Here is a 24,774-nt window from a genome sequence, read left to right as displayed (position 1 = left end):
AGGGGAAAAAAAGCTTGCCATACTTACTCTTAATTCAACATTATAGCTACAAAATTCAACCCCAAAACAAACAAACAAACAAGCAACAACAAACTGTTGTTGGTTGGTTGGTTGGTTGTTTTTTTTTTATCTGGGATTTTTGCCATATCTGCGTGGCACTGCCAGTTTTCTGTATGGGGCAATGGTGGTCTTGTCTTTAGGGAATTTTCCTTCATTTAGAAAGCTTTATTAGAACAGAGTATCACTTGTCAGCCTGTACCCAAATTCAGACAATTTGGGCGGTCCATAAAGATTGTGCAAACACAAACACGACTGTATTTCACGCTTAAAGCACTTCATCACTTTTAAGATCCCAACACTGGAAACAACTTATTTGAACACTAAACCTCACTGTTAAGGACAATGTGTTAATTTTTTCACAACCCATTTTTCATCTGCCCGCTCAAATATTGCTTAGACTTCCTGATTTCAAAATCTGGCCAGGAACTCGAATGGCCTTTCTGAGAAAGTTGCCTCAAAAGGACAAGGGTAACCAAACGCTGCTGCTTTTTAGCCCTTTTGTATTTCTCTTTCGGAGAGAGAGGGGCTGTTTTTACTGCATTTTTAGCATATTTGGGGTTTGTTGGGTGCTGGAGGTGCAGGGCTGCAGGGAGCACAGCCTGTTCTTCGGTCAGTGTGGGAGCACTCGCGGTCTCGCCACCTCAAAAGCCGCCTCCGCTTTTTTCCTCCCCTTTTCTTCTTTTGGAGAGATTGGGGATATTTTTAGTGTCTTTTTACCTCATTTTTACCACATTCTGCCTTTTTTTAGTGCTGGAAGTGCAGTGCTGGAGGGAGCACAGCCTGTTGTTCGGTCAGTGTAGGAACACTCCCGGTCTCGCCGCCTCCACTTCCCCCCCACTTTTTTATTTTTCTTTTTGAGAGAGAGAAGTACGTTTACTGCCTTTTTACTACATTTTGGCGTTGTTGAATGCTGGAGGCGCACGGCTGGAGGAAGCACAGGCTGCTGTTCGGCCAGTGCAGGAGCACTCGCGGTGCCGGAGGCGGCTCTTGAGGCGGCGAGACCGCGAGTGCTCCGTAAACAAAACGGGGGTTTTGTTTACCACCCTGCGGCGGGGCCTGTGTGGCGCAGGCGGCTTGAGCCTGCCCCCACCGCCACGACAACGACAGCGACAACGACACCGACCCTCCCTTCCCGCCATCCTCCCCCGGCCGCAGTGAGGGGAGGTGGGAGGGCTGGGGAAATCGCTCCACTCCCCCCTCACCACCATCACGGCGGGGAGGGGCCGTGCGCGCGCCCTACGGCGACAGGGGGGGCCGGACCGCGCCATCGTGCGGACGGCCAATGGCGTGCGGCCACCCCGCGATTCAAACGGCGCCCCGCGGCCAATGGGCGCGGTTGGCGGGCGGGCGAGGGGGCGGGGCCGTGCGCGCGGCCGTAACCGTCGCTCTGTGGGGCGGTTGTTCCCTCAGCGCAGCGCGGCGCGCGCTCGGGCCCCGCTCCCGCCGCTCCGCGGATCCGCCTCCGGCACGGCCCGGCCCGGCCCCGCGCGGGCGGGCTCCAGGTAACGGGGATGGCGGCACGCGCGGGCCGGGATAACATCCCCCCCCTCAAACCCCTCCCCACGGCTTTCCCTCTGCGGCCTTCCCCGTGGTGGGGAAGCGCTCCCGCCGATCGCCGCCGCGGCCACGCTCGGGCCTCTCTCGCGGCGGGCGGCGGAGCGGCGCGGGCCGCTGGTTCGGGCTCCGGGGGTGGCGGGGCCGGGCGCCCCCGCTTTGTTCGGCGCCGCCGCGCCGGGCCCTGCGCCGGGATAGGCCGCCGAGGGGCGGTGCGGCCCCTCCCTTCCCCCGCGGCGGAGGCCCCGCGCCAGGCCCGGGCCGGGAGCGCGGGCGGGGCGGGGCCGGGGGGCTGGGCCTTGCCCGGCACGTGGGTTCCTTCCTGTCAACAGCGCCCCGTCGCCGCCGCTGCCCGGGCCCTGCGCGGGGAGTGCGAGTTTCTGCCGCGTCCCCGCCGCTCGCCGTGCTTCCGCTGGAGAGCCTCTTTAAAGGGGAAATCCCTCGTTTCCCAGCCCCAGGGTTGATGGGTTGTTATTTTTTCTTTGAGGCTGATGTGTGCTTGTTTGTAGTGGTGGCGCTGATTTGGCTTGGACAGGGGTAGGTCCCTCCACCGTCTGGAGGTGAAGAGATGGAAATGTGGGGAGTGTAGTGGTGATGCTGAAAAGGTCCTGCACAGCTCAGTCTCTGGCGAATTCAGTAGCAACTTTCCGTGTAGGCTGTCTTGTTAGCTTCGGCTATCAGTGTTCTCCTGCATTTCTTCTTGCATTCAAATGGCTTCTTCCTGTGATATAGAGAACATTATCTAGCAGTGGTGAGGTCTCAGAACTACTAAGTGGAACCACTGAATATGTATGAACTTTGATCTTCGAAGAGGGAAAGCTTGTTTAGTGTTTATTTATGTATTCTTAAAACTGGGTACCCAACCTCTGATGATGGGGTATGATCTTTCAGTGGCTGCAAGCTTGGCAGTCTTATTTTCTCCACAGTGAAATATCTTTCCACATCTCTAGTGAGAGAGCTATTAAGATAGACCAGAAATGGATGCATGGGGTAATATGTTTCTCAGCTGTCTTTCTCTTTACTTATTTCATTCTCGGTTGAATCAGCAGTAACTTTTCTTCTTGGCTAGCTTTTAACCTCCAGGGAGTTTTGTGTTAATTATCTTACTTGGTATAGGATACAAAATCTTTTTTTTCCATTCCCTTTGGGTCTAGGTTTCTAAAGGAAAATAGTAATGATGCAGAAAACATAAATTTCATCTCATAAGTAACTATAGTTGCAATCTGATGTCTGTACAGCACAGGGATCATCATATGAAATAATTTTCCTTGGATACATAATTTGAAGCCCTGTGAATTGAAAGTCTTGTGTAGGAACTGTGAACATTAGGCTGATGCCAGCTGATACCCTGAAAATTATCAAGGGTGTGTGTAGAGCTTGAAAGAGCAGTAAATTCAAAATGTAATCTCTTAGGTGTGTTTTTTTTGAAGACTTCCTGTCTTTATTTTTTTTTGATGTCAGTAATCATGTCTGTTATCTGAACAGATGAATGCTGCCTTTAAACAGTGTAGCTTTTAGAAGTGGGATAGAAGGAATGAGGGTTGTAAACCCCCTTCACAGGAGGAACTGGGGTGCAAAACAAGGTGGTTACTTTTGATAGGGTAGGAAGTTATATTTACTTCTTTTATTGTTTAATGTTTGAGCTTATCATTAAGCTTTAATATTTAAGGAAAAGAATTGGAAAATACATGGGTTTTCCCATTAATAAGATTGTCCATTACTTTTGAGTCAGAGGATAATATTTGCACTTGCTTAAACTTATTTATTAATCAGGAATTTCATATCAGTGGTATCTACATCGGGCTGAATTACGTAACATTGATTTAGTTGCAGGTCTTCCAACCACATTTTTCAACCTCTTAAAACTAACCAGCTCCTTTTTAGAACCAAGTTGGAGGAGGGAAAGGTCTTCCTGCCTTTCACAAGACTTAAATCATCAGGTTACCTCTTCTTTGGGCTGTTTTTATGTTTGCATACAAAACTGTTGGATTTTGAAGTCTAGCAGAGAATTGCATTTCATTATCCCTGTGAAATTATATCTAAATTTTGAAGGGGTTATTAAAAATTGTAAAAATCAGTGTACGTGTCTTTAATAACAACTTTTGAAAAAATGTTTCCCTTTTGCAAAAAGGACTTACCCTCCAAAGATTCTGTATTTCACACCTTTGTCTGAGGATCTGCCAGCTTTGTTCTGGTCAGGCTCTAAATTTACAGATGATGGCTGAGGTGCTCCAGGTCAAGAGAAGAAACAGTTGGCTGGAGTGTAGGAAGTACAACAGCAGAGAGGAAATGAAGTCATGTGTGAGGTTATGACATCTAGTGAAAGCTGGAGGACCAGTATTTAGACTATTTGTGGAAGAGAAGGAAAAAGCTGTAACTGGGGGAGGCTGGGGAAAGAGCAGTAGTAGACATGGATCTGCTGAAAAACTGTCTTTTGAGTGAGAAAACCGGCCAAGGAGACATTATGGGGATTGAGATCAGGCTTGAGCCCAGAGGTGGCAAAGAGGAACTGGAACTGCTTGGGTGAACAAGGGCGGAAAAGACAGGAAATCCTGAAAGAATTAAAGAATGGGGAGATAAGGAGAGAATGAAGAATTTGAAATGAAAATATGGAAGTTGTATTTCATGGAGTCATCAGAAACAGGGCTGTGTATTTGAGTGGGTTAAACTGACTGGGATAAAACAGTCGAAGGAGTGGGAATTCAGAAAGAATAAGACATTAACAGGAAACTGGGATGAGAAACACTAGTTAGAAGGCAGAGGAGCTGGAAGAGCATGTGCCTACAAGCACAGACTAGAACTCTGATAATTTTTCCAACTGGCAAGTGTCAGTGAAATCAAATTATAAAACTTACTCTTTTTTCTCCTGCAAATGTTTTACAGCAGAGGAGGTGGCCAGAGGCCAGATGTTTCTGTTCTGAAGCAGTTAGGAATATTAGTGGTAAAATCCATATGAGGAAGTTTTGCTGAGTTTTTAGTTTCTTTGACTTGGAGAGCTACACAGGTGTAAAAACTTAACAGCAGCAGCTTTGGAAAATGCCAGAATGAATGTTGATTTTAAAAAACCTCACTGAGCCCCATCCTCCAAGAATCTAATCTAACTTTTCCCTGCAGGTTAGTTAATGTGTAATGAATGAGTATCTAGTTAAATACTTGCTTTCACCTCAGTTTGTGTGGCTTCACATCTTATTTGTAGCAAACAAGTTAAAATGTCCCTCTCCCCTGTCCATTCTAAGTTCCTTTGTTCACTGTACAGATGGTGCTAATACATACATTGGTATATATTTTACCTTAGACTTTTCAGGTAGCCTCACTTGATATATGAGACCTGAGACTAGGAAATTCAGGTTAAAAGTATGTTCTGCTTTGAATATTTATTTTCAGAAGGCAATGACACAATACAAGGCATTTTACAAACAGTTATACAGGACTTTACATTTAAAAACAACTTTCTCTAAATTGTAGTTGTGGGTTTTTTCCAGCACTTGGTGTGGTGAACCAAGGGTAGTAGTCACTAGCACCATGTTTTGCTAGTATCAAGTAAAAACCTTATGGTGCTGAAAGGGGGATAGAATTTAGTTTTTCAGGTTACTGTGTGATTGCTCTGATACTGTACTTTGTTTTCCTGTGGACCCCTGCAAAAGGCAGTACAAGCCTTGTGCTAAATAGGTGGAAAAGAGAAAATAATTATGCCCAGACAGGAGCCTAAATTCTGAAGTTTCCTAACTTTCGAATGTTTGGCATAATAAATTGAAAAAAAATGTAGTGTGGCTGTAAGTGTTGAAGTGATTGGGAATGTTTAATGTTTAGAAATCATCATATTGGTAATATCTGTATAACCACAGGGAAAGTGGGTTAGAGGACTCTTAAATACCATCTAATTTGCATTTCCCCCTCTAGATAAGATGAGGTGCATTATGTAATTTTGGTCAAATATGTGCTCTGCCTGGTGATGGAGGTTGTATATCATAGTTGAATACTAGTCTAATACATTTGAACAGTTTTCCAGAATATGTATCTTCCGTCTTCACTCTATTTGGAAAATAGATAATTGCTGTTTTCTTGTCACATAACTTTTTCTCTGTGTAAAGTGGAGAGTTGTTTAAAGTTTCCCCTTTCCAGCCTAAATGATACAGAAAGAGAGTAGGGGGAAAGTAAGCCTAATGTTTAGCTGTCCCGTGCACTGACTGATTTATTTTCTAGGGATTCTTTTTGGAAAATGCCAAGCCGGAGGTATGCTGATGGCGAGGTGGTGATGGGCCGTTGGCCAGGAAGTGTCCTGTACTATGAAGTACAAGTGACCAGTTATGATGATGTTGCTCATCTTTATACTGTCAAGTACAAAGATGGAACTGAACTTGCACTGAAAGAAAGTGATATAAGGGTGAGTACACGTGTATGTAAGTATCACTGCTTCTAGTGGAAGATTACACCAACTCTGTGATGTAGCTAAAAGTACAACTCAGAATTGGATAGTGATTTTACAAGTTTTTATTAACTGTGTCTTCAAGGAATTGGGGTTAAATATTAGCTTTTTCCTGTGGGACCTCTCAGGTGTAGTTAAGTTCTGAAACCCCATCTTTAAAGAAGCGTGATTGTTTGCTTTGTGTTGAAAAAAACAGTGATATGTTTGGGGAAAAACAAGACTGATTGTTTAGAGACTCTGTCGCATGATTCTTCATGAAAAATCAGTTTGGGGTGCCTTATAAAGGCACTGATCAGAGGGCTGATGCTAATTTGACTTTTTTCCACCTCTAAAGAAGAAAATTTGAAAACAAATGGAAACCTGTAGTTAAGGATCACTGTAAATATAAATAGCGTGTGCCCTTTAAGCACATACTTAAAGCATCTGCAAATAGCTTGTCCTGCTTTAGGTCCTCAAAGGCTCCATAAGGTATTTTGCTACATTTGTGACATTTAGAGACTCTTGAGAGAGGTTCATGGCATATGCATGTGAGCACATTCCTTCCTCTTTACGTATCTTTCTTATTTCATTTTTTTAACTAATAAAGGCCTTTAACACTCCATATTTCAGTTTTCACTTCAGTTTAAAATGTGATAATGCATGAGAAAAAAAACTCCTGTTTGAATGTTCACTGTAGTTGATTTTTGTGGCCTGTTCTGAAACCTGCATAAGTTCAAAGCCAACTTATGTGTCTTTATGTGAACTGTATTTCACTTCTTGGTGAAAGTGTGCATGCCCAGTAACTGGCCTTTTATTTTGGAACCAAAATGTTTCTGCCTTGGGGTAATCACTGCTTCAGGACTTTCTAACCTGTTGTTACTTTCTGCTTGCAGGTTAGCAAACTCAAGCTGAGGAAAAGTCTTTCGTTGTCATGAAACATTTATGCATTATAAAAGTTGCATTCTGGAAATGTTACATGGGAAGCAGAGAAATTAAACAATACTTTTGTGGAAAACAGTTTATTAAATTAGTTATCACATCTAATTAAACGAATTAGCTGACTTGGATTTTTTTAGTGTTGATTTGATCTGCGTTGCCTTAAACAGCTGATGACATCTTGCTACGTCAAATGCATTAATAAAGCTGAGTAATGGAAATATGGAAATGAGAGCAGTCTCTTAGGGCTTAAGAGGCAACTATCAATTCACTTCCTTATGCAAAGGATTGAGAGGCCTAAGGGCTTGGTGCTCACATTGGTAGTTTACATCCATATCCTGATTTCTGTAGTTCTGAGAGGGATTGTCAGAAGTAGTTGGACCTGGGACAGGATTGTTTGGGAATAACCAGCAAAATGGGTATGCTGCAGTTGCTCTTTTTTAACAGCCTTTGTACAGCATCAGTAAAGGAAATTAGAGACAAATCTACAGAGCTGTATGCCAGGGTCCTTGTTGCAAAAAACCCACCTTGTTTCTAACATTGTTCTTTGGAACGCAGATAATATTTTGCTTTCTTCCCTGCTTTCCTTTAGTCTCAGTCATCATTCAAGCACAGGAAGAGCCAGTCTTCTTCAAGTTCTCCCTCCAGAAGAAGCACCAGCAGATCTCGATCCAGGTCTCCTGGTCGGCCAGGGAGAGGGAGGCGTCGTTCTACTTCCCAAAGCAGAGAACATAAAGATGACAAAAAGAAAGCCGTTCAGGAAACCAGCATAGCTCTACCAGCGGTATTAGTTTTGTTTGTTCTTTGTGGGGGGGTTGCTGCATTTTTTTTTCTAAACCCAAATTTTTGCTATTTGTGAAAGTTTGGTTTCGTATGTACTGCGTTTATCATTGTAAAGGCCAGCTGTAGGTGATGTTCCTTGAACAACATAATTACCTGCAAAAGTGTATCTGAGAACTGCCTTTTTTTTCTTTGAAAATAGGGTTTCTGGCTTTCGGAGTTTGAGGAAATTCTTGAAGTGTAAACTTACGTTATCAAGTTCCATTTGAATTTGCTGATGCTGTGAAGTTCTCAGAATCCAAACAGACGCAAATTCTTTTTATCTTTTAATATTAAATCATGGTTGGTCATGTGCTTCTACTTGTGAAACGGGGCAAAGGAAGTTAGCCTATTTTTAAGATGTTTTGATCAATACATAGCAGGGAGGTATTAGAATTTTAAATAAAATGAGTTCTATTATCATATACAGTTCATTACAATAGTAATGAAAAATGTGCAGCTTCTGTGTGAGAACTGTTGCAGAATTCAAGTGTGGAATATTTAAATACGGCCCTGCTGATTGATACTATTGCAGAACTGTTTTCATTATGAAAATGTCCTGTAAGGATTTCAAAGTTTATCAAATATATGGTGTTTAAGTGAAGTTTATTGTGTTTGTTCTTGACATTTTTGTGAAAATTAGAACGAGTGTTAGAAATGGTTCTGGTGATCTGTAAGTGAAGAATAGTAGAGGTGATGTTTCTCTATTAAGAAACAAACAGCATTTCTTCTGCCTCTTGTGCCCTTGAGATAGTTTCTCACTTGTCCAAGACACAGTCCCCTTGAATTGGAGATCTCTTCTGCTGACCTATTAAAAACAGACAGGTGTTAGCTGGGTTTCAACTAAACTAAACCAGATCAGTCTAAACTAAATAGATAGGTTCAGTATATTGCTACTACTGAAAGCACTCTTTGGCACTGAAATTGCTGTGGTTTTTGTTTTGCGGTGAAGTGCTTTGAGCTGTGTGACCCAGTGCATGGCCTGTGGACCGTATGCTCATTTTAAGTAGTTTGTAGCCAGCAGCTACACTTTGTTTTTTGTACTTCTCGTACCTTTTATGACAAAAAAATTAAAATATCTTTTTTTTCCCTCATGGCTTCTAATTGAGGAGTAGGATGGATCTGTTGGTTGTTGTACAACTGGGATGACCTGGTTCTTTTCAGCCGAGCTTGGGGTGAAATGAAACAGAACGCATGAATTGTGTCTTCCCAGAGTTGTGTAAGCTAGGCTCATTAAAAGAATTTTTGTAAGACAATTTATTTCTTCAAAGATATTTAATGGAAAACCAATTCTCAGTCCTGCAGAGCAGTGCCATATATAGGACACTGAAATTTCCTCTGTTTGCCACTAGCATTATTGAATAGACATGTATTTTGTATTTGGCAGTCCTAGTGATGAGTTAAAATAACTTGGAAGCTGTATTCTCTCTTAATTTTACAGTTTATTAAAAAAAAAATAACCCTTTCCTCTTCCTGTTTGTGAACTGAAACTGTCTGTACTTTGGATATTGAACCCACTTGTTTTCCTGTGGAGAAAACCAGAGCAGTTGCAGTTGACAAAAAAAACTAGACAGTGTTCTTAATTATTCATTATACACTCACACTTAATGCAGCTTTTATTTTCAGAAAGCTAAAACTATATTTCTTCTTTTAACCAGAAGCCCAGTGAGAATAACACCAAAAGGTACAACGGTGAACCTGAAAATACGGAAAAAAATGACACATCCTGCATAATCTTGGAGGTATGAACGTTGTACTTACTTGTAGTTTTATGTTGCATTCAAACTTAGCTATCTCAGAAATTCATAGACAAAGGCACTACAATAATCAAGCAGAAATACAATGCAGCATAAAACTTTGAGATCAAGTAAATTTGCTGTCCAGCAAACTAATTTCAGGGGAGAAGGAGATGAAGTTGAGAAGGGAAAAATACTAGAGCTGCATAACATTCATTTTTCTTGGTTTGTTTTCTTTTTTCCATTGAACCATCTCTAGTAACTTGTGTTCATCATGATGCTTTTACAATGTGATATTTGACTGTAGAAAGTGTTTTAAATTCAGCCAAATCAGCTCTTTAATCCCAATTGTTAGTTAATGCACAGGGTTATTGCAGAAGGGAACGGAGGAGGGTGAGAATGCATGACGTGTACTGTAACTGCTGCTGATATGTGAATCACAGCATAGGTGGTCACAATGACTCTGGTTTTAGCAGTCCCTTCATGTGAATGCATAAACTTAAGTACTGTATAGAAGTAGAAGACATTGTACATTGGTGTTTTATGGTGAATAATGTCTTCTGAAATATAAAATACTGGAGTAAAATAAGGTAAAATCACTGGGAATCATTTTAGTAACTTATTTTTATTCATTAACAGCAAAAGTTAAAACCAGACCTGGAAGTAAAGCACTTTGAACAGTACAGCCTGCGTTCAAGGAAAGATGAAAAGAAGAAAGAAGAGACATATTCGGAGAAAAAGATATTTACGACATTAAAAACAATTGAGAAAGCACCGTCAAAAACAAAGGAGCTGGAGTTTGGGGGAAGAATTGGTGTGTGTGCAAATTGTCTTTTAATAGTTGAAAATTAGTACTGCTTTGTGGGTTTTTTTACTTACTGACCATACTGTCATGTCGAGAAGGGTTTTTCCAGTTTTTGGACCCTGGTTTGCAGAATTCAGAGTGGTATGATAGTGCCTCACTTGATATGATGGCAGTCAAAGAACCATTATTACATTGGTTCTCATGTGAAATACAGTGAAGATCTTGTGCCATCTCTTGCACAGTGAGGTCTAAATATTTCTAAATTAAATTTAAGAAGTAACTAGCAAAGGTTTTACATTTTCAAAACTTAGGTACTTTGAACTTGACAGTAAAGTATTCTTTATACAGTTTTTCAACCAGTTTTAAGGGGATGCAGTGAGTGTGATCCTTCAGTAGATGGATGACCTTGTGTGGAAGTGAGAAGAATGTCCCATTACGTGACATGGGATTGCTGCTGTCTTGCTTCAGGAATAGATAGACAATCTTTTCTTTGTTACTAAAGTTAATATCGAGCTTTTTTCTTTAATGGGATTGAAACTATATTTTTTAACTTTCTATATTTATCTTCTAATATTCCATGATGTCTGTTTACAGGGACCTTCATGCTGATTTTTCTCCTGCCTGCTACTGTATTCTACTTGCTGTTGATGTGTAAACAAGATGACCCCAGTCTTATGAACTTCCCTCCTCTCCCAGCACTTGAAAGTCTTTGGGAGACAAGGGTGTTTGGTATTTTTCTTCTATGGTTTTTCCTTCAAGCTCTGTTCTACTTGCTGCCAATTGGAAAGGTAGGTTGTTTGGTAGCAGCTGGGGCTTTATGGGCAACTGATCTGTGCATTGGGCTGGAGGGTGGGGTGTGTTCTTAATGCAGCAAATTTAAAAGCAAATAATTAGTTTTCCATAATAAGTTGGAATATGGCTACTGCAGATTTCTGTAAGCTTAAAAGACCAGTTTGTTAAGAATTCGTGCATTTCAGAGTCTTTCAGTAGAAGAGGCAGAAAGCATTATATAGGCATTCAGATCAAAGCAAGGATAAAACTTGATAGAATTCTAGAAGAATTTCAGGTATCTGACCTTAAAATTCACAAACTGTTTGATACTCAATTTCTTATGGATATCCAAAGTTTTAGAATATAATCTTCACTTACAGAAAGCTATAAACCATTCTAGCCATATGTATATCAGGCAAATGCTCTTTTGCCTTCTTTTGTGATGTTAGGGCTACTGGCAGATTCTGAAGGGACACTAAAGTAGTTTACAATAATTGGAGCAGCTCTGCTTTCTTGAGGCTGGTTAGGAAGAGATTAATTTTTTTTAAGTATTTCTAATTAAATCTGTTAAACTTTTGATATCCAAAGTGTGTTTTTTTAGAACAGTCCTCAGATTTGATTGTGTCCAGCTGGTTACCTTGATTTGAATGTCTTTCTGGCAGAGATGTACTTGGTTTCCTCCCCCACCAGTGCTTTCGGAAAGTGCTTTTTTGAACACTAGTATTTTGCTCTTCCTAGGTTGTAGAAGGCCTCCCTCTTTCAAATGGAAAGAAACTACAGTACCGGATAAATGGTAAGCATGTTGCAGTTGCTTATTCTAGGGTTGATTCCATTATGTGATTTGCAGTGCTCAGCACCATAAAATACAAATTATGAAAGATACATTCTGTGGTCAAAATGTATGTGTTGTAAATCTGTCATAAAATAGGGTGAGCCTTTTCTTGGGAGAAGATGGTTAGTAATCATCCAGAACTACTGCCCCAAGAGCGAGACATTACACTCTACAGGGCACCTGATCTGCATTCAGTTGTGACTGGTGACTCCTGTCATATTCCTTGCTAAATGGGGAGTTGTCTATCAGGAAGTGTTAATGATGCTCATGTGACAAAGACTGTTGTTCAGGAGGAGTGATCTGAAGAGATCTCATCCCATGTGTCTAAATCATCTTGGATGTCTGTGATTTACAGACTAATAAGAAGTATGTTGTAAGTGATTTAAGATGTTCTTATTCCTGCCTGTCAAAGAACAGTTCAGAGCCCTTAATTAGATGATTTCACTTCTGTGGTAGTTTGGTCTAGACCTTCCTTGGTGACCAGTTTGTAACCAAGGAAGTGCCCAGATTTACCCGGTATTCCCTACGATTTTTACGTAAGCCGGGGTATAAGAAGAAGGGAGGAAAGGCCTTTGTCCTCTTTCCTTCCGGCGGCTTTGGAGGTGCGGGTTCCCTGCTGTTGAGTCTGCCGGGTTGGGGAGCGAGGCCTGGTAAGGCCTTGTCGACCTTGGGAGGTGGAGGCTGCCGGCAGTCACTCCAGCGTGACTCTCCGTTGTCCCAAGGAGAGTAGTAAGATATTCTTTGCTGAAAATTGGATTTTTTTGATTTCTAATGTGGCTCAAACTGCCACAACTTCCTATGAACAAGGCAAGTTTCTCATCTAGTTCAAGAGTATGGTTTAACATACTTCAGCAGTCCTGCTTTTTCTGACCTTAATAGGCAAGTGTACTTTCGTGCTTTGAATGTACTCCAGACTACCTATTTGATTTAGTCAGTTCAAGGGCATTGTCTGGTAGCAGTGGAATCCAAATGTTAAATTAAAAAGTTGAGGTTTAACGTAGTCTGTTAAGATGCACCATTTTAAAGTCAGAATAGGGCTGTAAATCATAGAAACGGGGAATTACATGCTGCAGAAGTGAGTCATGTTGAGGTTATCTCATACCTTTTATGGTATGTGACCAGTGATGGGCAGTGGCACAAACTGAAATACAGGAGGTCCCATCTGAACATCAGGAGGCACTAGACTAGATGAGCTCTGGAGGTCCCTTCTAACCTCAACCACTGTGACCCTGTGAAAGGTCCTCAGATGAGAGCAGTATAGAATTGCCTGCTCATATTAGGGCATCAATCCATTCTACATGGTTTGATACTCTCAAAGGCTACAAAAGTTTTATGTTCAGGTTTTGAGTTGATAGTTACTTAATAGTTTAGTAACTGCTATCTGTATCAAGGTATGTATGAAAACTTGAAGATGAAAATATGGTTATCTGAGCTGTCACACTGGTAAGACTTTGTAATCTGCTGTTATCAGTTAGTAGTGTCAGTGTCCATTTTTTCCACTACAACCTGAAATTAGATCCTGTGTTATAAAAAATGTAGGAGTGATCACAGTGTTCCTGCCTCTTGTCCTTTTGAAGAGGAGCACAGTAAATTTCAGGGCTTAGAGTCTCTTAGGTATATTGCTGTGCCCCACAAGTTTGGACTGAGAGCATGGGATGTGTAAGACATTATTGGAATATGGACAAATCTTGGAAGAAAGGAAAATGCAGAAAGCTTGGACTGGGGAGGTTCTACTAGAAAGGTATTTTTTTTATTTTGGCTAATACATCTTTCTTCTACATCCTTTAGGGTTTTATGCTTTTATTTTCACTGCTGCAGCTACTGGAATTTTATTATACTTTCAATTTGAACTTCATTATTTGTATGATCACTTCCTGCAGTTTGCAGTGTCAGCTGCAGCTTTTTCTTTGGCATTGAGCATTTATCTGTATGTTCGGTCCCTGAAAGCACCTGAGGAAGAACTAGCACCAAGTGGAAATTCTGGTGAGTTATGAAATATTTTGGATAACTTCTTTCTGATTGTCTACTACAGTTTCATTTTTATGAATTAAAGTCTAGGATTTAGGACTTTGGATATAATACTTCGACTTTTGATTTCTACAAATGTAAAGATAATATTAATAGTTAACTGGCAAATTTTTGTTCTCACTTGGATACTCTAAAATGCTTAAAATTTTAGTTGGATTTTCTATGGAATAATATCTTTGCTGGTCTAGTCCCCTGTGATGAGAGGATAGTTCTTTCCTTTCAGTTTTCAGTATTTTTTTGTCTGAGAGGCTTGTGTAGTTTGCTTCATAGTGCCCCTGCCTTTTCTTGAAACAGCTGAGAATGGAAAAAACCCCTGAAAAATGTAAATATTTTGTCAGTGGGAAGTCAGGTACAGAACTTAAAACATTGTGTTTCTAAACTTTTATTTTGCCACATGCTTTTAAATCTATTTAGCTGAATGGAGTTTTCAAAAAAGATTTTGATTCAGTCATGAGACTGCCTTCCTAGAAAGTATCAAGTATATGCATATGTTTTTGTAGGACAAAGGATAGATTGAGAAGTCTGTTAGCATTGAAACTGCTTTTATAAATGTCTATAGGGTGACTAAAAAGGGATGTTTATGGACAGAACACTTAATGTATTACAATGAAGTATTCAAATACCCTTAGTTCTGTTGTCAGTGCAGCATGTTATGTGTGTGAAGGGAAATAAATTATCATTTTTTTTCTTCAAAAAGTGCAGTTCTAGTCTCTGCAAATACCATAGTAGCATTCGGTAAGTGTTCTGCAAAGTGCTTATTTTTTGAAAACTCAGTCCAGGGTGTCTTGAAGTCCAGGAATTTTGCTTCTTCATCTCTTTTAATGAACAGGTAATCATAGCTAAAGGAATTTTTTCTTCCAGAAAAAAGCAATGAAATAGGAGGGAAAGTAGAATTAATTAATGCCATAAGATCATGTTCATGGAGACTGTGATGTGAGCTTCAGGATGAGGCTGAATATAAGGAACAGGAGTCAAGGAGAAATAAGCCAATAGTAACTTCCAAAGTGTTCAGTCCTCCTAATAAATAAAATATTTGGGTATCTTGAAATTCAAAGTATATGGATTTTGCTTTGTATTTTGCATATACTCTTCATTTTTTTTCCAATATAAAGGCTTTTAAAAATTGATAATGAGAGAGCATTAATGGGAAGTAGGATCTTATTTATGGTGCAGATGAAAGTAATAATATTGCTAACAGAGGCTGTGTCTTATCCGCAGGGTATTTCATTTATGATTTTTTTATTGGACATGAATTAAACCCTCGTATTGGCAGTTTTGACCTCAAATACTTCTGTGAGTTGCGTCCAGGATTAATTGGCTGGGTGAGTCAGTAATCCTAGTTATTTTATTTGCTTAAACATTACACAGAGATTTTGGTTTTTTATGTATAGTTGGTATTAAGGATTTTATATATATTTATAAACGGGGGGGAAGTACTGAAAAACAGTTCCACATTGTCAGATTTTTAATGACCATTTGTATTCGCTTTAGGGAAATTTCTAGCTTCTTTGCTTTGTGGGAAATGAAACCCCTTCTTTAAGTATTCATATGTTGAGGTTATATGGCTTCAGAAATGTGGTTACTTGCAAACTGTAGCATTTTTTTTTTTTAAACTCAAGCATTGTTCAAAAATATCTGTGTTAAAGTGTCCTATAGTGTAACTGAAAAGACCACTTGGAACAAGGAAATTTTTAAATATTTTCTAAACTAGGTTGTTATAAACTTGGCAATGCTCTTGGCTGAGATGAAGATACACAATCTAAGTATGCCATCCCTGTCAATGATACTTGTGAACAGCTTTCAGCTTCTGTATGTGGTGGATGCTCTTTGGAACGAGGTAAATGACAATCTTGTTAAACTGTGTTAGCATTTTTAAGTACACTGTCAAATGAAGGAGGCTTTTTAAATTCTAAATTTCTTCCTCCTTGCTTTTAGGAAGCCGTTTTGACTACAATGGATATTACCCATGATGGATTTGGATTCATGCTGGCATTTGGAGATTTGGTGTGGGTTCCATTTGTCTACAGTCTGCAGGCCTTCTATTTAGTGGGTCATCCTACTGTGATTTCTTGGCCTGTTGCTGCCGCAATTGCTGTTGTGAACTGTAAGTTACAATAAATGTTATTGTTACAACCTAGTACTGATTTTGGTTTTTTGAGATGTGAGGTAGAGCTTTAGCTCAGATGCAGTGATAATATTTTCTGTATTAGAGCTGGTGGAAGCGTGTGCCTTGCTACTGTTTAATGCAAAGAATATATTTATTAAATGAAGGGTAGATGAGACTGAACACCTAATTGTTCTGTTGAGAGGCATCTTTAGGTGGATGTTCTCTGGAGTTAAGTGACTTGAAATGTTTTGAATTTGACTTTAAAACATATCTGTTAATCTGAATGACTGAGTGACTCTAAAAAGAAGTCAGTGCTTTGTTGGCTGTGCCTTACTTTTTCCCCTAGGTTCAGCGTTTGCATCTCTTTCCCTGATGCCCAAGTTACACACACATGTCAAAGGAAAACATCTTTTTTCTAGCTGAGTGCTTTGAGAAAGGATCTTGCGTCTCCTCTTTAGGCGACCTTAAGTTTGCACCAACATAGCCTTGTAGTTTGTCCCTTTTACCTGAATAGTAAACCTAAAAAACCTGCCTGTTTTTTGTAGACATGGCAAAGAATTTAAGCACTTGGAAAAAATTAAAAGGGGTACAAGTTAAGATGTGCAATACTGAGAAATACAACAGCATTTTTTCATCTTCAGTTAATGTTTTTTCTTGGGTTTTTATTTTTTTTTTTAAGAACATCATTATTTGAAATATGTTGTGATCATCTTTTCTCAGTACAGCCTTGGTAAAAGCAAATTTAACCTTCTGTGTGAAAATGATGGGGGAAATTAATTTCAAAATCAGATAGTTCATTATCTGGTTCTTTTATTGCTGTGAACTTGTAAATAGTTGGTCAGTTTATGGAATAGGCACTGTAGCAAAATACTGGGCTGCTAAAAGAGCTGTTATTTTACAAAATGCAGCACATCACCTTTATGTGAATTTCACACTCAGTATTACATTAATAAACTATGTCAGATACAAATGCAAAAATAGATGTGAAAATAAAGCTTCTCCAAAATCTTATAAAAGTTAGTAAGCTGTAAGAGCAGGTTTCTGATGACATTTCTATGTTGTTAGAATTCTATAAACCAGAAAATATCAGTTGCATCTCTGAGGAAAAGGCTGAAGTGATAAGAGTGAGTTCTTTTGTTGAAGCAAAGAAAACTGGAAAGTACTGAAAATGCAAAATAAATAATAAATCATATTTATTTTCAGGTATTGGGTATTACATATTCCGTAGTGCAAATTCTCAGAAAAATAATTTCCGAAGGAATCCCGCAGATCCCAAATTGGCCAGTAAGTACATTTCTTATTCGGTTGCTATACAATGTGCCTTTGTGGTATTTAAATATATATTTCAATTGTTGTATTGACTACAATACTCTATTCACAGATCTGAAATTTATACCCACTGCAACTGGAAAAGGACTTCTTGTCACGGGTTGGTGGGGTTTTGTTCGTCACCCTAATTATCTCGGTGACATCATCATGGCTCTAGCATGGTCCCTACCCTGTGGTAAGTTTCTGAAACTAAAGTGTATTTTATAAAAAATGCTTTTATGTTTTGGCATCTGGCTGGACTTGAAATGTAAAGTGATAATTATTTGGAATACTGAACCCTATAACCGACTGAATGGCCAATTTCTGTGTCATAAGTTTAATGCAACACCTATTTTCTCTTTCATTGTACCCTTTCTATCTTGCTGTACATTTGACATACTATAGATTTTACTTGTGTTTCTAACACTTTATCATTCAATAACGATGGGACTTGCTTCCTAATTAGTTGTTCCTTAAATTTTTTAGGCTAGTGGGTGTGCTATAGTGTTCTCAAATGAAGTTCCCCAAAAGTGGGAGTTTGCTACCACATGTAAGGATGACTAAGCAAAATACATTAAAAAAAAACGTCATCAGACACAAAGGAGTGAAATTCTGTCTCAATTTTGGTTAGTGAATACACACTCTTCCTTGCACTGGGGACCCCAGAGCTGGGCACAGCACTCCAGGTGGGGTCTCAGGAGAGCAGAGCAGTGGGGCAGAATCAGCTCCCTCGACCTGCTGGCCACACTTCTCTTGCTGCAGCCCAGAATATTTGGCTTTCTGGGCTGCAGTCACACATTTCTGGGTCATTTTCCATTTTTTTCCACCTACAAGTCAAGTACTGTGGTCTGAGCAAAGCTGGACTCATGTCTACAGCAAAAATAGAGAAAACCTTGTGTGGGACAGTTCAGTGCTGCAGAGGTTTAACTAGAAAAAGTGTGGGTTTGATATGCTTTGCATGCATTGAGAGTGAAGTTGGTAGATTTTGTGACTAATAAATTTTAAAGATGACTTTTTGTGGATTTGTGGGTCTTTTCCTGTCTGCATGTAAACTCACACAACTGACCTGTTGAGTGTTTGATGCTTTAGGAATATAAGATGCTTCAGTCTTTAGCAAGTGTATGTCACCAGCTTAATACATGTTTATAGCTAACATCTCTGGATTTTTTTTTGTCTGTATCTAAATTGAATTTCTCACTTTACTTTACAGGTTTTAACCACATTTTGCCGTATTTCTACGTGATATATTTCATCTGCTTGCTTGTTCATCGAGAAGCTCGTGATGAACATCATTGTAAGCAAAAATATGGATTGGCATGGGAAAGGTATTGCCAGCGTGTACCATACCGCATATTTCCTTACATCTACTAGAGCACTCCAGATTCCTGATTGGAAAGTTACTTCTAAAGTTAGTTTCTTTGCAGATAAAATATACCTCTTACCTTTGCACTTGGTCATTTGTCATTTAGGCTTTTAAAAAAAAAAAAAGGCCAAACTTTGGAGTGCATCAAAGGTATTTACAAGTAAACTTAAATACATGAGTTATGTGAACTGACTGGCTGTGACTTCAATTCTTAAAATATTGTGAATTTTAAAAACTCTTGGAGCCCTAATTTTTCAAGCTAAATTTTATCTAGAATTCCGAGTTTACATTTTTTTTTTATTGCGTTTAATTAAGCACTGTGATGTAAAGTATATTATTTTCTTAATACAATAAATGCTGAAATTCCATCCAGTTCATTTTTTGGTGTTACTTGTACCATCTGGCTTCTCATGTCCAATTTAGTTGCCTGAATTGGAGGAGCAGCAGGGTCTTTTTGGTCAGTGAGCTGGCAGCAGAGGATTTGACCCACATGAGGGGCCTGCAGTCCCGGGCCTAAAACTGGCATAGCTCAGCTAGGTGGTTGTTCCCCTCCTGGCTTTTCATTAATGGGATTTTTTTGGTCAGGGAGGCTCAGGTGACCACTCCTGCCCTGCACCTGCAGGAGGGACTGAGGGATATAGAACTGGGAGAAGGGAATGGGCACAGCTGTCCCCTCCTCCCGTCCCATTCTTGAGGCAGTTTCAGCACAGACCAAGGGGAGTGCCTGGCAGTGCCCCTGGCCCTGGATGGAAACCATGCTTCTGGCTCAGACTCCTGAAAGTAGATGATACAAACACTTGCTTTGACTGTGGGCAGAGCTGTGGAAGTGAGCAGTGAACCCTCATCCTGCCTCTAGCATTGAACAAGGGGTAGCAAAAGTGTGCAGTAAATGCACATTAGACAGAAAAGGATCAAATGACCCCAGTCAGCTTATTCTGATCTTTGTAAATTATGTCTTAATGTACCATAGCGTTTACCAAGTGTGTATAATAAAGCCTCCACGTTTTTTCTGTACAGTGTTTGGGTTTGAAAATGCAACAGCTTTTTTAGAAACAGAAGAAATCAGTAACTAAACCAATTTCCGGTAATTTTAAAAAAAATGTTCATTGAAAAAAGGTTTTTGTAAATTAATGTAGTACTTCTTGAAAGAATTGAAGTGTTCATTTAAATATTTGTATTGACAGATATGCTATGAAAATATAGGAATTGCTCCTCAATCCAAAGTTGTTGTTTTTTTTTAATTTGGCATTGCTACCTCATATGTAGGTGTTGCCTTTTGTACTGTTGCAGATGGAGAAATAGCTATTTTTTTGCTATTGCTATTTAAAACAACATTTTTTACATGAGCCTGTGGTTAAACTCAACCACTTTCTAATATATTTTTGTATATATTTGACTTTTTGACTAATGTATGTGTTCTGGTCACTAGTTGTGTTCTTTGTCTAACTGGCTGTAAATGAGATGCCCTTCTGGTATTTACTTCATAAGTAGAATAATTTTACTGAAATACTTGCATTAATTAAGTAGCTTCTATTCTGTTGTCACAAGTAAGAGCTTATCACATACTTCGCACATGAGGTTTATAGCACAAATTGCCCTAAAAAGCATATTCGAATATTAAATATAGTGCAGGTACCTCTGCACTTGCTTGCAGGATTGTTCCGAATGAATTGGAATGTTATTTATCAATTTTTTTTTTAATTCTTCTAAAATGTTGATGTAATTGAAATCTAGCATGTGATTTCTTTTAAAAATAAAATAACCCTCTATTTTGTACATGGGCATTTTTTAAAGATAATTGTACAATTGAACTGTATATAATGTAGCTTGATTGTTGGTGTTGTAAGGAAAATGTTTTAAGACAAGTACTTTGCTTGCTGGCAGCAAATAGCAGTGCCTGTAACAAGACTCAAAAGAATTTACTCCTGTGAAGTAGCAGATTAAACTGGGATGCTTTTTTCAATCATTTCTGAGTGAATTTATGGGAAATAGAGAGATCATTAAATGGCACTGGTTTGCAGGTGGTGGTTTAAAATGTACTGAAGCGGGTGGGGACAGTTCAACTTCTCAGTCTGTGAACTCAGAGATGCTCCTGCTGTCCCAGTTTTATCTGTTGCCATGCAAGTTGTTTAAAATGTCATTTGGAACCCTCGTCTTTCAGAAATGGATCATGACCAATGACAACTTCAGTTTATTTACATGTTGAATTTTATGTGAATTTGATTTTGGTTTTAATACAAACAAGCCTTTGAACTAAAATAAAGGTTTTGCTTAAAATTAAGTAGTGGTGGGTTTTTTCCCCAATTGATATTGATGTCTGATAAAAATGACATTGATTTATCTTATTAAGTACAGGTGCAAGTTTGCTGAAGTTCCTTCTGTACCTGTGGTTGTGGGCTGAATGTTACAATCTCATGTCTGCTTCCCTTAGCCTGCCTAAGAATTTCAAGGAAAGAAGGTCTCTCCATTTCTCCCTTTTGTTCTACTTCTCTTTCTGCAAAAGCTGACAGATCCACCCTCAGCCTGGGACCATGTTTGTTCTTTGAATCAGCCCTGTCTTCAAACAGCTCCTTTCTCATCTGTCCAGTGAGATGGGCAGGGCTAATGCATCACCACTTTTTGTTCCCCCTTCTGCAACTCAAAAAAAAAAAAAATTAATTTCAGCTGTAAAAATACAGAATTAACGCTCAGTTTCCCTATATTATGTTGTATTTTCCCCCACAGCTTCTATTAGAAGTCAAAACCAAGCAACAATTTAATGTAATTTTGGGATACAGCCTAAAGGTTGGTGCAGAGGAATTAAATGTTGTGTTAATTTGACCTAATATGAACAAGCCTGTAGTGGAAATAAAATCCATAACTAAAGGAACAGGAATGATAGTTTTGCTTACAGAAAGTTACTTACCATAGGTAATAAAAATGTTTACTTAAACCTTACCAGAAGCACAGTTTTTGCCTCTTCTGGAGTGAAAGCTGTTTTGAGGAGTGGGTGTAAAACTTCTCTGGTGTGTAGATGGAGAACATATTGCACTGTCTGTACAGAACTGTTTTCTGCTGGGGAAGTTCCCTAAAACTGGAAGAAAATACTTTGATAGAGCTTTTGCATTTTTAATATTTAAAAAAAAATCTTAACTTTTCAAAAAAAATTTGACTCTTTTTAAAACAGCTGTTCTACCTTTTTGCATATAAAAATGGAAGCAATAATGATGTTATGAAATATCGTGAGAAAAATATTTTGTGCCCCATCATGGGAGTGTGGAAAAGCCTTTTGAAGAAAAAACTGAAGTTGCCAAACTGAAGTGGCACTCCAGCTGCTTTTTGGGGGGGGAAAGTTGTATTCCTGTCATGTCAGCATACCATCCGTCTTTCTCCTCAGAACACTGCCCTGTGCTGCAGCCAAATGTTTCAAGTAATTTTCCTTTTGTAGCTCGAGGCAGTTTGTTCCCCTGCCATCTGAACAGGGATAGGGAATGATGATCTGTCTGCTGTCACAGACAGGTGGATTTCAGCAAAACCTTTTTATGTCTTTCCCAGAGTGGCATATCAAATTGCAGACGCTTGGTGGAGCAGGGTATTTACTTGTTGCTTACTGCTGCACACTGTGTGTTCACAAGTAACAGCAGCTGCCTTGCTGCTGGAAGAGCAGATTTTTTTCCACTGCAACTGTTGGTTTCTCTGCTTGTCCTCTGCATAAAGGATTGTAGGAGAGCAGTGGTTTCGTGAGTCCACATCCTCTTTAGTTCCCTCCTTCCCCTCTGCCAAAGAAGGAAAGCTGCACATGCAGCAGTAGTGCCATAAAGAACAGCTGCTGGACCGTAAGCCCAGCCTGGGGACCTGTGAAATGCAAATGGAGATGACTTGCAATTGAAAATTTTGAAGGCAGAATATTTGAAGGGGAATTTTGAGGCAGTAATATTTCCCCTATGAAATACTTCATGTGGAAGATGCAGATGCTGACAAAATTTCACTTGGTCCACACAACATCCCTACAAAATGTCTTTGCAGATGCTCAGGAGAAATATTTAACGGTTATTCTAAGGGTTAGAAACATGACTGATCACACATAGATCTGTGGAAACATGCTCTGACATGCTCTGACACACAGTGCCTTCCTCCCTCTACACAACCCTGAGGCTTGGACTGCGTACACATTTCTGCCCTTCCTAGGGAAGCTTCCCAGGAGTGTTCCTTACACTGCTTGTATTCCCTGTTGGAACCATGTATCCTTGCTCCTGTATTTCAAACTGCAGAAATTTTAAGTATTAATGAACAGACCAGAAAGAAGGTACACCTAAAGCTTAACATTAGATGAAGTGAATTCCTGTGAAAAGTACTGTAATACATGGTAGATCCCTACCGATATGAGTGGGAATTAACATGCAGAGAAAGGGAAAATAGTTGAACTCAAAGCCACATAAAAGTTCAAAACCATTTGCTTTTGGCAACACAGCTTTAAAAAACCAAATACTGTAACTATCAGTAGAAAAGCCTGGCAAGAGAGATGATGCTCATGCAAAGCTGTTCAAGTAGAATGATGATGTAAAGAACCAAAGCAGAACTATTTCATGCTCTTTTCTACTTGTGTTTTTATAATCCTGTCAAGAGTCTGAAAGCAAACTGATACTGTAGACAAAAGGTGGACATTGGAATCATGCAGAAATCTCTGCGTGTGTTTATATCTGCTTATCACAGCCTGCAGGGAATGGAAATTTGCCAGGCTAAAAATTCTCAGTTTCCACCAAAATAAACCTTTGAGAAGTTTCTTGTGAGGACTTGAAAGCTTATTGAAGCTGTACTGTACAATTGTACTGTACAAAATTATGGTCTTGTTAACCACCACTTGTGGAAGTCTATTGTACAAATTTCAGGTCTTGTCAGCCACCACCATTGGAGTCTCACTAGTGGGCGCCAGCCCAGTGTGACTCCACAATAAAGCCCAAGAGTTCCCTGACCTGTGGTCTGGTGTCTTTGCTCAGCCTGAGGAGAATTTGTAACGGACCTCATGACCCTACCCATGGGTCGTGACATGTCCCTCCCTCCACCCTCTTCCTTTCTTAAACCAATGAAACCAAGAAAAACCAGATGTTCTGGTTCTGACCAGGACAGGGTTAATTGTCTGCAGGAGCTGTGAGGGGACTAGGACATGGAGGTTATTCTCTATCACCTCTGGTCCTTGCTGGAGGCAGGGGAAAGGGGCTCTCTTCCAGCCAGAAGGGATTCCTTCCAGTCAAGAAAACATGGCTCCCATATTTTCTGTTATTGGGGCTTGTTTTCCTGTGGATTTTTTCTTTTCTTCTACTGTCTGGCATTAGCATTGTTGCTGCCCTTCTCTTATCCCTTTAGGGGCCTACTCAGGATCACAAGCTCTTTGCCCTGGATGGATCCATGGGGACTGCAAACAGAGTCCTCTTGGTGCACACCATCCAAGCTGTGGGAATGTCTCTGGCATGCCTGCTGTGCCAGCTTTCAATCCCCAAGGTGATTGAAATTAAGGCAGGTCCAAGAGGAAGGAGAGCTTTTGATGTTGTGTGTCTGCTTTAATTGCAATGCCGTGACTAAAGCAGAAGTGATTAAGAATCTGAGGCTGCGTCTGTTGAAATGCAAATCTGCAAATGATCAAGCAGGACATTATACCTTCAGCAATCCTTTTTGTATGGGTGTGATTTCCTCATCTAATTTAACAAGTGTCCAAATCCTTTTGTAGATACTGAGTCTCTCTGCAGCTTTCACAATGTCTTCTGTCTCCCACTGCAAGAAAAAACCTTATTGGTAAGAAAACACCTTCTGGACAGGAAAATATGACAGTTACCAAGGACTGACATGTCTGAAATGAGCCATCAAGGACTGTTGCTGGATTTCACTGTGACTGAATCCCTTGCATGGTGTGCACACACACAGAGATATGGAGAGTTCTTGTCAGATCAAACTGATAAGACTGAACAAATATAGAGGTTTGTATATGCTTGTGGTTCTTTAAACATGAAGTGATAGGGAAAAAAAAAGGTTTTTAATTCTAATTTTTAAGAGCAAGTTATGTATAGGAATTAGAT

At 39.8% G+C, this 24,774-nt stretch overlaps 1 protein-coding gene and 1 long non-coding RNA gene across 6 annotated transcripts; one reads left to right on the top strand and one right to left on the bottom strand.

Moving 5' to 3' along the window:
• The first annotated feature begins 1,491 nt into the window (after positions 1-1,491).
• On the top strand, positions 1,492-19,096 carry LBR (lamin B receptor). 5 transcript variants are annotated; one of them, XM_027696641.1, is made up of 15 exons: positions 2,005-2,219; positions 3,100-3,215; positions 5,818-5,998; positions 7,548-7,739; positions 9,433-9,516; positions 10,150-10,324; positions 10,910-11,103; positions 11,825-11,879; positions 13,707-13,901; positions 15,165-15,268; positions 15,658-15,783; positions 15,882-16,050; positions 17,257-17,337; positions 17,435-17,557; positions 18,572-19,096. In XM_027696641.1, exons 3-15 carry the CDS (start codon positions 5,834-5,836, stop codon positions 18,730-18,732), a joined length of 1,824 nt encoding a protein of 607 aa, XP_027552442.1. In that variant the 5' UTR covers positions 2,005-2,219; positions 3,100-3,215; positions 5,818-5,833; the 3' UTR covers positions 18,733-19,096. The 5 variants fall into 5 exon arrangements, with proteins under 5 accessions (XP_027552445.1, XP_027552442.1, XP_027552443.1 ...); XM_027696644.1 differs by lacking the exons at positions 2,005-2,219; positions 3,100-3,215 and adding an exon at positions 1,492-1,562; XM_027696642.1 differs by lacking the exon at positions 2,005-2,219 and having other exon boundaries at positions 2,357-3,215.
• LOC113973943 lies at positions 17,019-24,471 on the bottom strand. The gene is made up of 3 exons (XR_003536382.1): positions 24,359-24,471; positions 21,663-21,791; positions 17,019-17,215 (listed from the first exon to the last, which is right to left on the bottom strand). It is a non-coding gene; the product is annotated as an uncharacterized LOC113973943 (long non-coding RNA).
• Positions 24,472-24,774: the final 303 nt, after the last annotated feature.

This window comes from Neopelma chrysocephalum, unplaced genomic scaffold (assembly GCF_003984885.1).
Source record: "Neopelma chrysocephalum unplaced genomic scaffold, ASM398488v2 Primary Assembly neopelma1_108, whole genome shotgun sequence".
Lineage (NCBI taxonomy): Eukaryota > Metazoa > Chordata > Aves > Passeriformes > Pipridae > Neopelma > Neopelma chrysocephalum.
The sequence above is the reverse complement of the archived record's forward strand: the minus strand, read 5'-3'. Positions and strand labels throughout refer to the sequence as shown.